Source organism: Achroia grisella, unplaced genomic scaffold, assembly GCF_030625045.1.
Source record: "Achroia grisella isolate CSIRO2021 unplaced genomic scaffold, CSIRO_AGI_Agris_v1 utg540, whole genome shotgun sequence".
NCBI lineage: Eukaryota > Metazoa > Arthropoda > Insecta > Lepidoptera > Pyralidae > Achroia > Achroia grisella.
This window is the reverse complement of record NW_026712925.1, coordinates 1070681-1084929: the sequence shown is the minus strand read 5'-3', so window position 1 is coordinate 1084929 and position 14249 is coordinate 1070681. Positions and strand designations below refer to the sequence as shown.

Genomic DNA, 14249 nt, shown 5'->3' with positions numbered 1-14249 from the left:
TAAACATTGTAACTTAATATTTGGTTGGCGTAGTGTTTAAGTGTTGTTGCTATTCGATGTGAAATTATACAAAATAATACTTTATTAAAATATTATAAAATGACATCAAAATTTTTGGACCAAGTACGTATATTTTTATTATATTTATTTTTTAATATAATACTGTAATGCAAGTACTCTTGATGGTAAATGGCAATCAGTCAAAATCATTTATTCAATGACCTTTCGACCTCTCGTGCATGTCATATTTTTTATTACCAACCCTAGATACCATCCAGTGCCACTAGCTACTTCAGAACTGGGAAGAAACTCAACTGGTATATTTTATATGATATTATTTTTTAGACAAATTAAATCTTTAATATTAGATATACATATAGCATATAATAATAATAACCCTGGAAACACACCAGGCCATCCAATTTCAAGCTTATGTTATGGTTACTAGATAACTGATATAAATACTTACCTAGATATTTTTTTAGGAACGGAGACGTGGTAGACCAGCTGGTAAAAATAGGGTTCCATTAACATTGGTAAGACATTTGACTTATTTAGCAGATTTTTCTAACAATAAGATCTGTGCTGTTTTGTAAAATACGATAAAAACTATTGCTAAACTACAAATAACAATATCTCTAATAATACCTACCTATCAATAAAAGAGTATTTTAGCTCAAACGGTTATATATACTTCAAATTGAGTTGAAAGATTCCACCCAAACAAAAATAGTTACTTATATTGCAAGTTAAAAACTTAAGAAATATATAAATATTATTTAATTAATTGTCAATTTATTTTATGTATCTTTGTATATGTTATATGAGATATTTATTTATTTATTTATCTATGGTTTTCGATGGGCCTTTTTGAATTGGATATCATTTATTCCTCTCATTGTCTAATACTAAGTATTAGAAAACTATGAGAGGAATAAATGATTCTTATGTACTGATTTTTTGTATTTTTGTGACATGATTTTTCATTATTCCATACCTATTAGTTTTGGCTATATTGTTTTATGAGATGAATTGTTTTGTTAAGAATATGTATTTTTATTTTTTGTTAATTGTTTTGTAGGAAGAACGCCGTGCCAGAAACGCTCTCTATGAGAAAAAGAGAAGAAACGAAGCTGCTGATGCCATGGCTGAGCTGGCAGAGGCATTGGAATGTGATCCCAATGTTAGCATCCTTTTACATTCACAATTCGATAGATATTGTATTCTCTTTGTCTATTTGCCATATAACTCTGAGGAAATTTAAATCGCTATTCTATATAGGTACCTACCTATATAATTAAAAAAAATTGCAATTATTATTTATAGATAATATAAATAGTATAGTTAATTATTATAATGTATTATATACCTACCTAAGTTTTAATGTATATAGGTAAATAGGTTTATAACTTTTTTGTTTTTTGTTTTGTAGATTTCGAATGCTGATGTATTGAATAAGGCCATCAATAAAATTCAAAATTCGGCACCAGGACTCTCAGAAGACATAAGCCATCTGAATTGTATTAATAATAATCTCATGTACCAAAGTACGTATTGTACGTATATTACCTATACAGATTTACAAAGAAGTCACGTCTCTTCTTAGCAGGCTTAAATTTTATAATATAGGTTATAAAATTCAATTGTCATAACTGAATCTTATAAATAATCGGGATGAGCTGAAAGTGATTATAGAAACTGTGTATTAAAACAATCCAACTTCATGTCTTTAGGACTTCTTTAATTTCTATCAAGAGGTATCTATCTACCTTACCGACTGACGAATTGACTAGACTGTATGGATCCTGAAGCTCATCATTACATAGTATAAAATAAATTCGCTGTCGCCGCCTGTCCCTATGTATGCTTAAATCTTTAAAACTACGTAACGGATTTTGAAGCGGTTTTATTTAATAGATAGAGTGAGTCTAGGGAAAGGTTTATATATGTAATACACGGCTTCGCACGGGTATTGCGAAGCCGGGACGAGGAGCTAAATATAAATAAAAATATATGATATAAGATTTAAATTTATTTTATTATTAAGTAATCTATATTATACTTACTCACCTAATATGTAAACATATTTCAGTAAATAAATTGCAACGAAAACTAAAGGGCAGAGTATGTGTTGAAGAGGATATGCATGTAAACTCAGATGTAAGTAAATAAATATGATAATTCAATTTCTTTTTAAAAAATCTAAAGAGGTTGCATTGTATTCTTAATTATAACTTAGTCGTACACTACTCGTACTCGTTAGTCTTTCGACGTTTATTTACTGTAATCATTTGTATAGTTACAGTTACAAATCGGCAACCAATCAAAAATTGACAAGCGACAAAAAGAAAACAGACAAAGGCCATCTAGACAGACTACAGCACATACAGTATGTATAAACTAAAAAATATATAATAAAATATATTATGTACTTATACTTTGCCTATGTTCGTAACGTCTCCGTTTTTCTTTTCAGGGACTAGTGATGCCACATGAATCACACGTAGACTCAGCACATGGAAATCCTATAGGTAAGACTCAAATTTTAACAACCTACATATTATCTTCTTATCAGTTATAATGATTTCAAGAGAATGAAAATATAATTTATTTAATTAATTTAAACTTACTAAAGTGCTTTACTCTATAAAAAAACTTTCATTACAAATTGACTGGCTAGTTATAATAATAACAAACAAATATAAATAACTCTATGGGTCAGTACGGCTTTATCTAATCAATTAGTATGTAATTTTTCGAGCTTTTAAATCTGATAACGACATTTAAATACGCACAACTACCTTGAACTTCCCTATTTTTAAGCTGTCGCACTTTTACTATTTACTACTTTAATTTTTAATATTTTAAAATAAACGAAACAGAAAAGCTATATTAAATAGTAAAAATATAAAATAGTAGTTACAATGAGTGATTTACTCTTATGAAGAATATTTTGCAATCAGCATTATATAAGTAGAGACATCTACTTTTATCACATTCCACAGATTATTCGCAGACGGAGCTGTTATTTGATATACCTCTACAAACACAGGACTGGGACTAGTGAAAATTTATCGTCACATAAAATCTTTCAAATTATTATCCTGTAAGTAATACTGGGTGCGTATTCAACTTTATTTTTTATTTACATATAGTTCTATATTTCATCATATTAAATACCTATATAATATTAGTAATCTATGCGCATATAAATATAGTATCCTCTTCTTTTATTATATCCATAAATACGAAATATAAAAAATAACACAAGTTGAGATAATTAAACAACGGGAAAAGCAGGTCATAATATTTTATCCGTTGTAGCAGAATCATGATTAAATATAAATCTTCGGACAGTTGTAACAATAAAATATAAATTGAGAGTCCAAGATTCTTTGTATTTATTACAAAATAATATTGATATATTTATTATTGTTTCAGGTACGCCATTTATTAAAATTGAGGTTTTATTAAACATTGCAAATAAAATACATAAAATTGTATTAAAACTTTGTTATGCTGCATGTTATTGTAACCTATCAATAAAAATTCTTTAATATAATAAATGTGATTTTAATTTTTACTCAAAATATACCTACAGTACCTTTAGTAGTTTGTTACAGTGGCATTGTAGACAATTCCGTAGACTTTTTATACATTATTTTAAATACAGTATTATTGTAACAAAGCACAAAAATATTTTCGTTACTATCTAGTTAATAGGGAACTCTTAGTACAACTTAGTATCAAACAGTTAAATAATGTGCAAGTTTGATACCGAGGCCAGATTACAGATTTTACTCAGAATTTACTCTGGACACTAATTCGGAATCTATGACATTGGGTTCCGCCGTTTCATACTTTCGAATTACAAACATACAAATTATAATAAATTAGTTCCACAAATCACAAAATATAACTGACAGTATTATAAATTTATTCGATTTAGTGTTGATTACTTTTCACAATAACAGTGAAAAAATGGCTTGGATCTAATAAACACTAAAGTGAGATGCGCAGATCGTAAAATATCAACAGAGCTCATAGTATAGAATGTTTTATTAAGTTAAAAGTTTCAATTAAGAATTTTATTAAGTTACAATTTCGTAATAGATAAAATATATATGATTAAATGATCAATTATAAACAATAAGCTTATTTCATTAATGATTTTGTTGTTTTTTAATCGTTACTTCAACCATTGTACATTTTTGTACTTAAATTACAAAATGCATAACCTATAACACGTTTTTCGTTTTATTATAGCTATACCTATAGGTACACTGACGTTCGGGCCTGTTAGAACTTTGAACACAGTAATCAATCACAGAGGGTCAACTGACGTTTTGGTTTGGATATTCATCACTATCTAACCATATAATTAGGTATTATCTCGTTTGAATATATGATTATGAGCAAGAGCTAGTTTTGTATACATTTTATAAAATGTATATATCTTATCATCTAGTTGTCTAGTATTCAACTTTGCTTTTTATTGTCGTTTATTCTTACATAGAAACCTTACTACGATAGTAACTATTATACAGTGATGGAAAAACATACTTACCTAATTAAAATAAAGTTAGTCTGTACAGTGTAGTAGTTACAAATTGTTACCTGGAAAGGGTTATGAGTACCTGCCCATTGTTTTGCTAATAACCAAGGACATATCAAAGATAGTTTGCAAAAAATACTTTCCCAAACCCTTATCTACTTTTTAACAATATAGATCACCCATTGAATAGGAGAATATTTTTACTAAACTGGAGCGGTGCATCTGTTTTATTGTTTATTTAATGACAGCATTTACTTGGAAGTTGTAAAAATGAATAGATTTTGTTTGTTTGGTTTTACTGAATTCGCAGCACTTAGAGAATGTAAATTTTATAAAAAAAATGTATATGTATTTTTAATAGTCAGTCAGTCAGTTTTGGATTTCGCCAAAAAATTTAAAAAACAAAAAATTACATTTATAAAAGCAATCATTGACCTAAAAAAGCGTCTACACTTGTATAGTTTTATCATAAAAAATATTGATCGAGTGCACCCATTGCATGTTACATGTGCCACAAATCAATAAAAAGACGTGAAAGTGACAATGGTAACTCATAATTACTTTAGTTCTACTGTAACACTGTATAAAAACGAGCTTTTGTTAACAAAAATCATTTACCGAAGCTGTAAATCAGTAATACTTTTCAATACAAAATGTTTACAAAGTGGATAATATTTGTAACTTTTATATTTCAGTTGGTAAGTTGTTGATTTGCCTTATTATTTACGAACAACTGAAGTTTTCTTTATTTTGTACACGTAGGTAATAAAATAGTAAAATCGTGACTAAGCGGAAATTATCTTTTTGTGTGTAAAGTATCCATATTAAAAACAGATGAAAATTTCACGGTATACTGTTAAATATTTGAAATATGATTATCATATAATAGATGACGTCTGCAAATTAATATATAGAGCCACAAATTCGTGAGCATGAATAAGTATTACGTACTTATTTAATATTGGTATTGTACAATTTGATATTTAATTCACATTAGATGTTCTACATATAACAAGCGATACCAACTTGAAATGTAATGAGTTACTTTGTATTACTTATATTCTTATGCACCTAACGACTTTTTAATCCATTATACTTATTTTACTACCCACTTATAATAAAATATTGATAAGTAAAATAATAAACAGTTCTCTATTATTTTATTTTACTTCACATATTTCTCCGCAGAATCAGGAAGCTACATCGTTTCGCATCTTAGCACCTCAATATGTATGTCCAAAACTAGAAGACGATGTGCTTGAGAAACCTGATAACACTGTAATCACGTAAGTAGTTTTGTAAATACAACATACCTACTTAGAATATCACAAGAATAATATACTACATTGTGATTCCCGTGATTATATATATGTTGCTATTCCTGAGTACTAAGATATCATACCTCTGTACCAATCACTTTCGCTATCATATTGCACCTCTCGCAGTAGAATACACCTTACAAAACGAGCTACAGAGTAACAACGGTGAATGAAACACGTAGGTCTACAAAGACTAAATTTTGTTTATTTAATTTAAATTTAAAACAAATTAACGGTCCACCTCATAGTAAGCGGTAACCGTGGGCTATATACTTTAACAGCACTAGAGCATCACACATGCTATGTGATACCACTCATGCGTTGCCATTCCTGAAAACTGACATATCACACCTTTTATCCTGTAATTTCATTGCCACATTACATCCTACAATTGTAGGTGTATAACACAGCTTACAATGCAAGCTGCTTGGCGACTGAAATAGGTAAGACTGAGGTACCCAAGCTGATGTCTTTATACAGTCTACTAGTATGAATTATAAAACTTCTTCATCTGGACGAGAATATTAAAAATATATTTTACAGTTTACTTTCCACAACTACCGAAGCATTAAATGTTCAGTGGACGATACGCTGGAAACCGTTGACAGCGCCAACTCAGCGCTTCACAATTATGCTATGGCGGACAGTGAGAGAGCTTGAAAAGAAATTGAACGGGCCTCAAATTGAGCCTAACGTTTATTTCATCGATAATAACGATGTGAGTTTTAAATTAATAATCGATTAAATATATTTATTTTAAGGGCCTCCAACAAATTTAAATGTTACTCCTAGTTATTGAAAAAATAATATATTTTTATAAGCGGCCATATGAACAAAATGACAAAGTTTTATTATTCTTATGATTGTTTATCATTATAAAAATCTGGTACGTCCTGGTGCCTGGAATGACAAGTTATGTTTGTTATTTACCTACATATGTGTGTCACAAAAGTTGTCTATTCTGTCTGTCTGTGTATAAGGCTGTAATATTATACCTATTTATACTGTTATATTCTTAATATCCTACATGCGTTGTCGTTCCTGTAAACAAAGTAGTAGTGCTGCGTTGTTAATAATTTCAAAAACACTTTATGAACTAATAGGTTATTTATCAAGATATCTTTTGACAAACTATGAAGCAAATAAAAAAAGAGCAAACGGCTTAGCACAGTACTGCTCTACTAAAATTTAGGAGAAGACTCTATAATATAGGACATTCATTACAAATATTTTTTGTATATCCATCTTGACAAAACTTCAAATGAGTACTTACTGCTTATCCTATATTTTTATCTTTTTTAATTCACTAGTTACTGCGTGGCGTAGAGTACACATTCAACGTTTCCGAAATAAATACAAATGGACATAAAGAAGTACCGAAATCCTTCAATATTGATAATTCACAAGGCGATCAGAAGCTAACAATAGAAGGTAAAACAGATAAATTTTCAGTGATCCTGCTGGGAAGTCAAGTTGTCTACGTGGATATGGAATTTATAATAGATGCACAAGTAACTTCGTGTGAGATGACACAAGATTACTATGTAAGTATTCCTGAGTAATTTACATATGTATATAAATTTATATGAATGCTTAGAAACATACTTAAATTTAGCATATTTTGCACTTTGTAATTGTAACTACGTAATAGTAGATTAAATACATATACAAAATGTACAACTTTTAGAAATACTTATATAGGAATTTCTAAAAGTTGTACATATTGTATTTGCTATTTTAATTATATATGTAGGTACAAGTTACGGTGCAATTTATATAGTTAAAATAGCATGCTTGATATATCTGTATATCATTCATTTTTCATAAAAAAAATCTGTCATTTCGCTCTACTATAAAAGATTTTATAAAATCATATCTCTATTTCCATTGCATATTTTTTTATAATTAATACCATATTTTTACAAAAGACCCCACATTACTTGTAGAAAATAAATAAATATCATGTTTAGACAATTAAATAATTGACATAGTTGCTACTTGTAGGTCAATTTAAATATTGTCCTATCATTTACGTAATAGAAATACCTGTACCTAACTGAAACTTACATTTAGAAAGAAAAAATATAAAAATTCTTCGTATGCCCAATATTTTACTTCTATTTTCTATTTACCTATCATTACATAGTATAAAACAAAGTCGCGGTCGGTGTCTGCCGTCCCTATGTATGCTTAAATCTTTAAAACTACGCAACGGATTTTGAAGAGGTTTTTTAATAGATAGAATGATTCTAGAGGAAGGTTTATATATATAATACAGGTAGGTACACCCGACAGAATCCGGGGCGAGTAGCTAGTATAGATATAAAAATAAAACTACAACAATAAAAATAATTAACAATCTAATGTAACATACAGTAACATTACATTTTTATACGGTAAATAAAAATATCTACTAACAAATTCTGTTACAACAATATAAATTCATCAAGTAATGAAATGAACTTCCCTAATTTGATAAAATGTAACAAATTTTGTATGGTTAATAATTCTTATACACAACTAACTTTTGTCTCTATTTTTCAGTTTGTATGGACAGTAAAAAGTGAAGTTGGTGAAAACTTTAACTTTTCCCATATAAAAGGATCCAAACTAGTAATACCCCAGAACTCTCTAAAAGCAGGTTTTATTTACGAAGCCAGTTGTGAGTTATACAAAAAGTCTGACCATACCTTTATTTTGCAGGTAGGTATGTTATTTATAAATTTCTTAATATGTAATAAAGTACACATTCAATTAAATAAATTCAGTTAGGTAGATAGAATATAAAAAATATCTTGTTTTCAGTTATACTACAAAAACCAAAAGCTAGGAGTAAATTCTATGGTGATATAACTAAATTTTCCTATACATATAAACTGACCTAATTATTCCAATTTATTATAATAAAACTGTGTTAAAATATGAGACATAAATATATTGATATGTAGATCAATATAAAAAATCGCATTACACTTTATATAAAGTCTAAATATCATAAAATTTTCATTTTAAGACGAGCCTTGAATTCAAAGTGCACCATCGTGGTATTGATGTTTATCTAAGCTTGGATGCTGTCGTTATTGCTGTAAACTCTGCATTTAATATCGAGGGGATTGTGATAAATCATGATAACTACGATAATTTATCGGTAAGTGTACTAAATGTTATATAATGTGGTTTGAATAACACTAAGACGTAAAAGTACCTAATGCGAAGTAATTTCAATATTGGTTTGTATTCTCGGATTATTAGACAGCGTTTCGTAATACAGATTTTATATATTTTAATATTTTACATAAATATATTAATATTATAAAGAAGATAGATTTTATATATTTATTTATTTATGATATAACTAACTGTCCCCGCGATTTCATCTGCGTGTTATAGTTAACCTTGACATCTACACTTACTGAATGTAAATTATTCCAAAGTAAAGACAAAATAGCTATTTAAAATAAATAACATTTAAGTAAAATAATATCCTTTCGATGTTTTACTCGCAAATAGAATAGATGCTTTATACTATATAGATATATAAGTAGTAATTTCTATTACAGCTCCAATGGATGTGTTTACACGAAGGGGAGTCATGTGATTACTTTGAGTATATAGACGACAATTCGATTCGATTCTCATCAGGATTTCCGAACACAGGGCAGTGAGTGTTATACATTATTTCGTTGGTTATATCTTTGTGTAAAATCTATTCTAGTCTTTAAACGATATCAAAAAAGGAGGAGGTCGTATGTTCGATCTGTACATATATAAATTTAATACGTGTGTACATCAACTTGTTTGTCAACTGTGGACCCATTTTTAAAATATATTTTTTGTTAGGGAAGTTTGATCAAATCATCTCTGCAAGAATATAACAAACGGCCCTACAGATATCTATAATAACATTTAACATGTGCTGTCTTCGCAGATATGTCGTCACTTTCCGTGTTAATGTAGAGCAATATTCTATTATTGCCAATGCTACTATAATAGTCATCGATTCCGTCTTGCCTGTATTACAGGTATGTTTATAAAATGAGATATTTAATTAGGATATCATGACGTCCGGGAGAAAGGGGATTGTTAGTAATGTGGACTAATAACCCCATTGCTAGCAATGTACCATATCAGGTTGACCTCCACGTGGTTCCCCCTAGAAACCATCGTAATAAATTCATGGTGAATTTATCACAATGGACTAACTTACCTGACCTACTGCTTATTTTATCATCCTCCCCTGGTGTCACGCCAGTGTAAACCATTAGCGCAGGCCGGTGCACCATTTACATTATCACTACGATATCATGACGGCGTCGGTATACTTGCGGGTTCCATTCGTCGTAGTATTACAATAATGTCGCGTTGGTTTCCAGGACGGGCGGCCTCTGTGCCGTGACAATATTGCTAGTAATAATAATACCTATCCCTGGACAATTCACGCAACGCCATCTAGTACAAAGATCAGCAGAGCTTGTGTTATGATATAAATATTCAGATACACTGTTTTTGTAAATACATACATAATATAGGAAACAGGCCGATAGCAATAATCACATTCATTAATACAAATGTTTGTAGCGTGCAAGGAATTGAACCCGCGATCATCAGAAGTAAAGTAGCGTGCTAAATCGCTAGACACTGAGGTTGTGAGACCATTAATACCCAATATTAGCTATCTGCTGAAGTTGGAAATTCATTTATGCTGTGTATGATTTGAGTATTAAATAATATTTCACAGTATGTATGTAAATTATTCTTTACAGATAAGTCCATTACCAAGATTACTGAACCAAGGCGGCACTGTGTCTATAACAGCTACTGGAAGCAATGTATCTCCTACCTGCACCCTTGGATTGTACTTCGCGTCTGAGGAATTTTTAAACAATACTAACTCAGTTATTAACGATACATGCGAATATTGTCAGGTATCTACAAACGATGCAGATTAAGGAGAAATGTCAATAAATATTATAATTAAACAACCTGTATTTCATTACTAAAGTAGCTAAATAAGTAATATTTACGTCTTCCGTTTCTGCAGGTTTCTATCACTAATCATTAGAGTGATCATTAATAAAATAACCTACGCGAAATCATAATTTTGGCTAATATTATAAGCCACCTACTTTACTTTTACTTACGTTCTTGTCCGTATACGTATAATTAATTATGTACTTACGCGTACGCTAAAATTTAATCTACATTTTTTTTAAAATGTTCTCCTGACCTCATATACCTACCTAATTTTCCCCACATATCAAAGAATGTTACCGATTAAACCACATTAATCTTACTGACGCTTGAAGTTACCAATCTTCCTAAAGATCACACATAAAATTACTTGCTTATTTCAAATTAATGATATTGTTATATTATACATTTAAATGATATTTTTTTATTTCTATATACTATACAGCATGGCGAAGAATTAACGGAATCACTAACAGTCAATTCTCTCGAGGAAAATTTTCTGAACGAACTGACAGACTTCTCCAATGACACTGAATGGCGGCAAATAACGGTCGAAATGGCAGCTGCAGCTGGAAGGTTACGTTTCGTTGCCGACTGCGGATGCTCTTTAACATACGGCTGTGATAGAAAAGGGACAGTGTACGCTGAAGTTAATTTTCAACTTAACGAAAGTCCCAAAATAGGAGAAGTAATGGTAATTTTCTATTATTTTTATTAACTGAGCCCACGATTTTATAGTCTTTACTTAATATATTAAACAAAATTGCCATCTTGTATTTGCAATGACGTAGTAGAGTAACTTGAAACTATGATGCTCACTATAAAGTTATAACTGGTGGCGTCGTCGTCGGCCGGTTCAATGTGGTCTAATATCGAGTGCAATGATGGCTGGTGAAACGTCATACTCATGAACGGGTGCTGCTTGTACAGACTTGAGTTACAGCTACGACTACATTATTACCTTTTGACTAAAATCCTGGTGGTCACGATTCTCCTTAATTGAATTTAAAAATGAATAGTATATTTTTGTAATCATGTACAAGCTCGTTTGGAAAGCATAAGAGCTGAGTTTCTTATCAGTTCTTCTTAGCTCGAAAGCACTCCCGAGATATCGGTAGATTTAACATACCTATCATAAGAATTTGTACTAGACCTATAGATACCATGTAGGTACGCTGTAGCATGGTAAGGGTGACAATTTCAGTAACGTTTCGTTTCACTCTTGAAAGTTACCGCCGATTTACGTAAATTGTGACTTAGTATTTGAGCTGTACCACATTCATATCTAATATATTAAATTATTAATAACTGTAGTAACTTAAATTTAGCAACTGTAACCCGCACACTAAAAAACACATAGTAGGTATACCTACATGAATAAAGATATTTTGATGGATTGATATAATTTGAGATCTAATATGCTTTAATTTCATTAAGGTTTCACCAAATTCCGGCACGGCCCTAGAAACAATTTACCGTATTAGCACAACCGCCGCTATGGATCCCGAAGCTCCACTGCGTTATTCTTTCTTTTGTTGCCTCAGTAAGAATGATTCGCTTCTGTTGGGCTCGTACATGGAAAGTTTTGCTGTTGAGACTCTACTTCCCTATGTTGGTTTGTACTCTTATTTTTTGTAACTTCAATGATAAAAATACTGCTTCACTTGATGGAAAGTTCACCATGGAACCATCGCCTATTACAAAATTAATTTGCACCGCACATGCTAGGTTCCCCTTATGTATTGCTATTGCAAAAGACTTGGGTGTCATACTTCCATATTTTTTAATTTCTTCAATTTTACTGCCATATCTAACACATCCCCTTACCTACAAAGGAAGTTGCTTGACGGCACAAATATGTGGTTGATCAGAGTTATCCACGGATACGAGGCTGTAGAAAGAAGAAATTGATTTATTGTTTTGTTTTTTTTTAAGACGGTACAAGCGCTGTCTAAATATGTTAGTTGTTTTGTAAAGACGTTAAAAATTCTATCATTCCAATATAAAAAAAAACAATTTTAATAAAACCTTTCAGAAGCTACCTCGATGAAAGCAGTTATTTTTCTACCTGTTACGCGAAATATTAAATACCTTCTTATGTTGCACCTATTTCCTTATGCCTTCAATTATTGTATTTAATGACGAGACAACAACAATTACCGCAACCTCTTTGGAGGACAGTTAAAACTCTGAAGTCAGGGCCTTAACTCCAGATTTTACTTTGGAAGCGACTATCCCCATGTCTCTGTATGATACTTTTGGCTGGGCGCCTTTCTCACATACCCAGTAGAAACTATAATTAAGTTTTAGTATCTATTGTTTTTTTATAGCATATGTATAACATGCATATCGTTTTTTTTACAGAGGGTGGTACCACAGTTTGGGTTGAAGTGTGCGATTCTCTAGGCGCATGCTCGTCTAGTAATGAGTTAACTATATATTTATCGCCTGGTACGGCTCGTACTATACCTACACTAATAAACGATGTACGTGCCCACGTTTCGCGCTGTGAAATGTTAATGCTTCAGCGGGTAGCTGTATCGGCTATTGAAACTTACAATGTATGTACATTGGATTCTTGTCTAATAAATAAAATAAGTGCTTAAATATATTCACTATTACAATGGAACGAAATATGTTGAGAATATTTAATAGACATGGAGCAAGCCTACCGCTATATCTATACATATAAATAAAATTGGAGTATCTGTTTGTACCTAATATTGAAATAACCGTTTTTTACTGCATGCATATGAATATAAATACGGTACATACACCAAAGTAACATTTTTTATAATTTTTGTCTGTCTGTCTGTTTGCCGGCAACAAGTAATAAAAACTAAAATATGAAAATCAGACATCTTTCAAAAATTACGACTCTGTGGACGAATCGTCAATTAGGTAGGCTTTAGATACCTAGGGATAAAATTTAAAGCATATAAAATTAAGAATATCGATAAAATGCAATAACACCGTAAACGTTATTTTACAGAATGCAGACCAAAAGGAAGCATTAACGTATTTCACGACTGCTTTACTTGAAGAATTAAAAGACATGGAGGAAAATGTCTGTATTATAGACAACTTTAGCCATTTTTCAGAATTACTGCACTGGCTAAATAATGCAGGAGTTGATACTACAAGTTTATACACATATTAAAATATTTTGATTGCACTGGTTATCAAAATGTATGTAACATTCCAACAAACCAGTACACTTGTGTCTTTGACAAAGTTACTTATATAGTTATGGTATATACCTAACTATGGCCGTGGCATAACATTTTAATAGTTTTTTTTATGAAAATGGAATGGCAGACAAGCTGACTCCTACCTGATGGTTAGCTGTAATCATCGCTTATATATATGAACACTAACAGCTCTACGGACATCACGATATCATG

At 30.6% G+C, this 14249-nt stretch overlaps 1 protein-coding gene across 1 annotated transcript; it reads left to right on the top strand.

Annotated features, from left to right (window-relative positions):
* Positions 1–99: 99 nt before the first annotated feature.
* Positions 100–14005, top strand: LOC131847751 (uncharacterized). The gene is made up of 19 exons (XM_059197400.1): positions 100–123; positions 1082–1183; positions 1433–1547; positions 2093–2160; positions 2477–2531; positions 3006–3063; positions 5190–5253; positions 5744–5841; positions 6418–6592; positions 7185–7418; positions 8419–8577; positions 8888–9022; positions 9435–9535; positions 9803–9896; positions 10638–10799; positions 11291–11539; positions 12283–12460; positions 13210–13406; positions 13838–14005. The coding sequence occupies exons 1-19, from the start codon at positions 100–102 to the stop codon at positions 14003–14005; spliced, it is 2436 nt and encodes an 811-aa protein (XP_059053383.1).
* Positions 14006–14249: the final 244 nt, after the last annotated feature.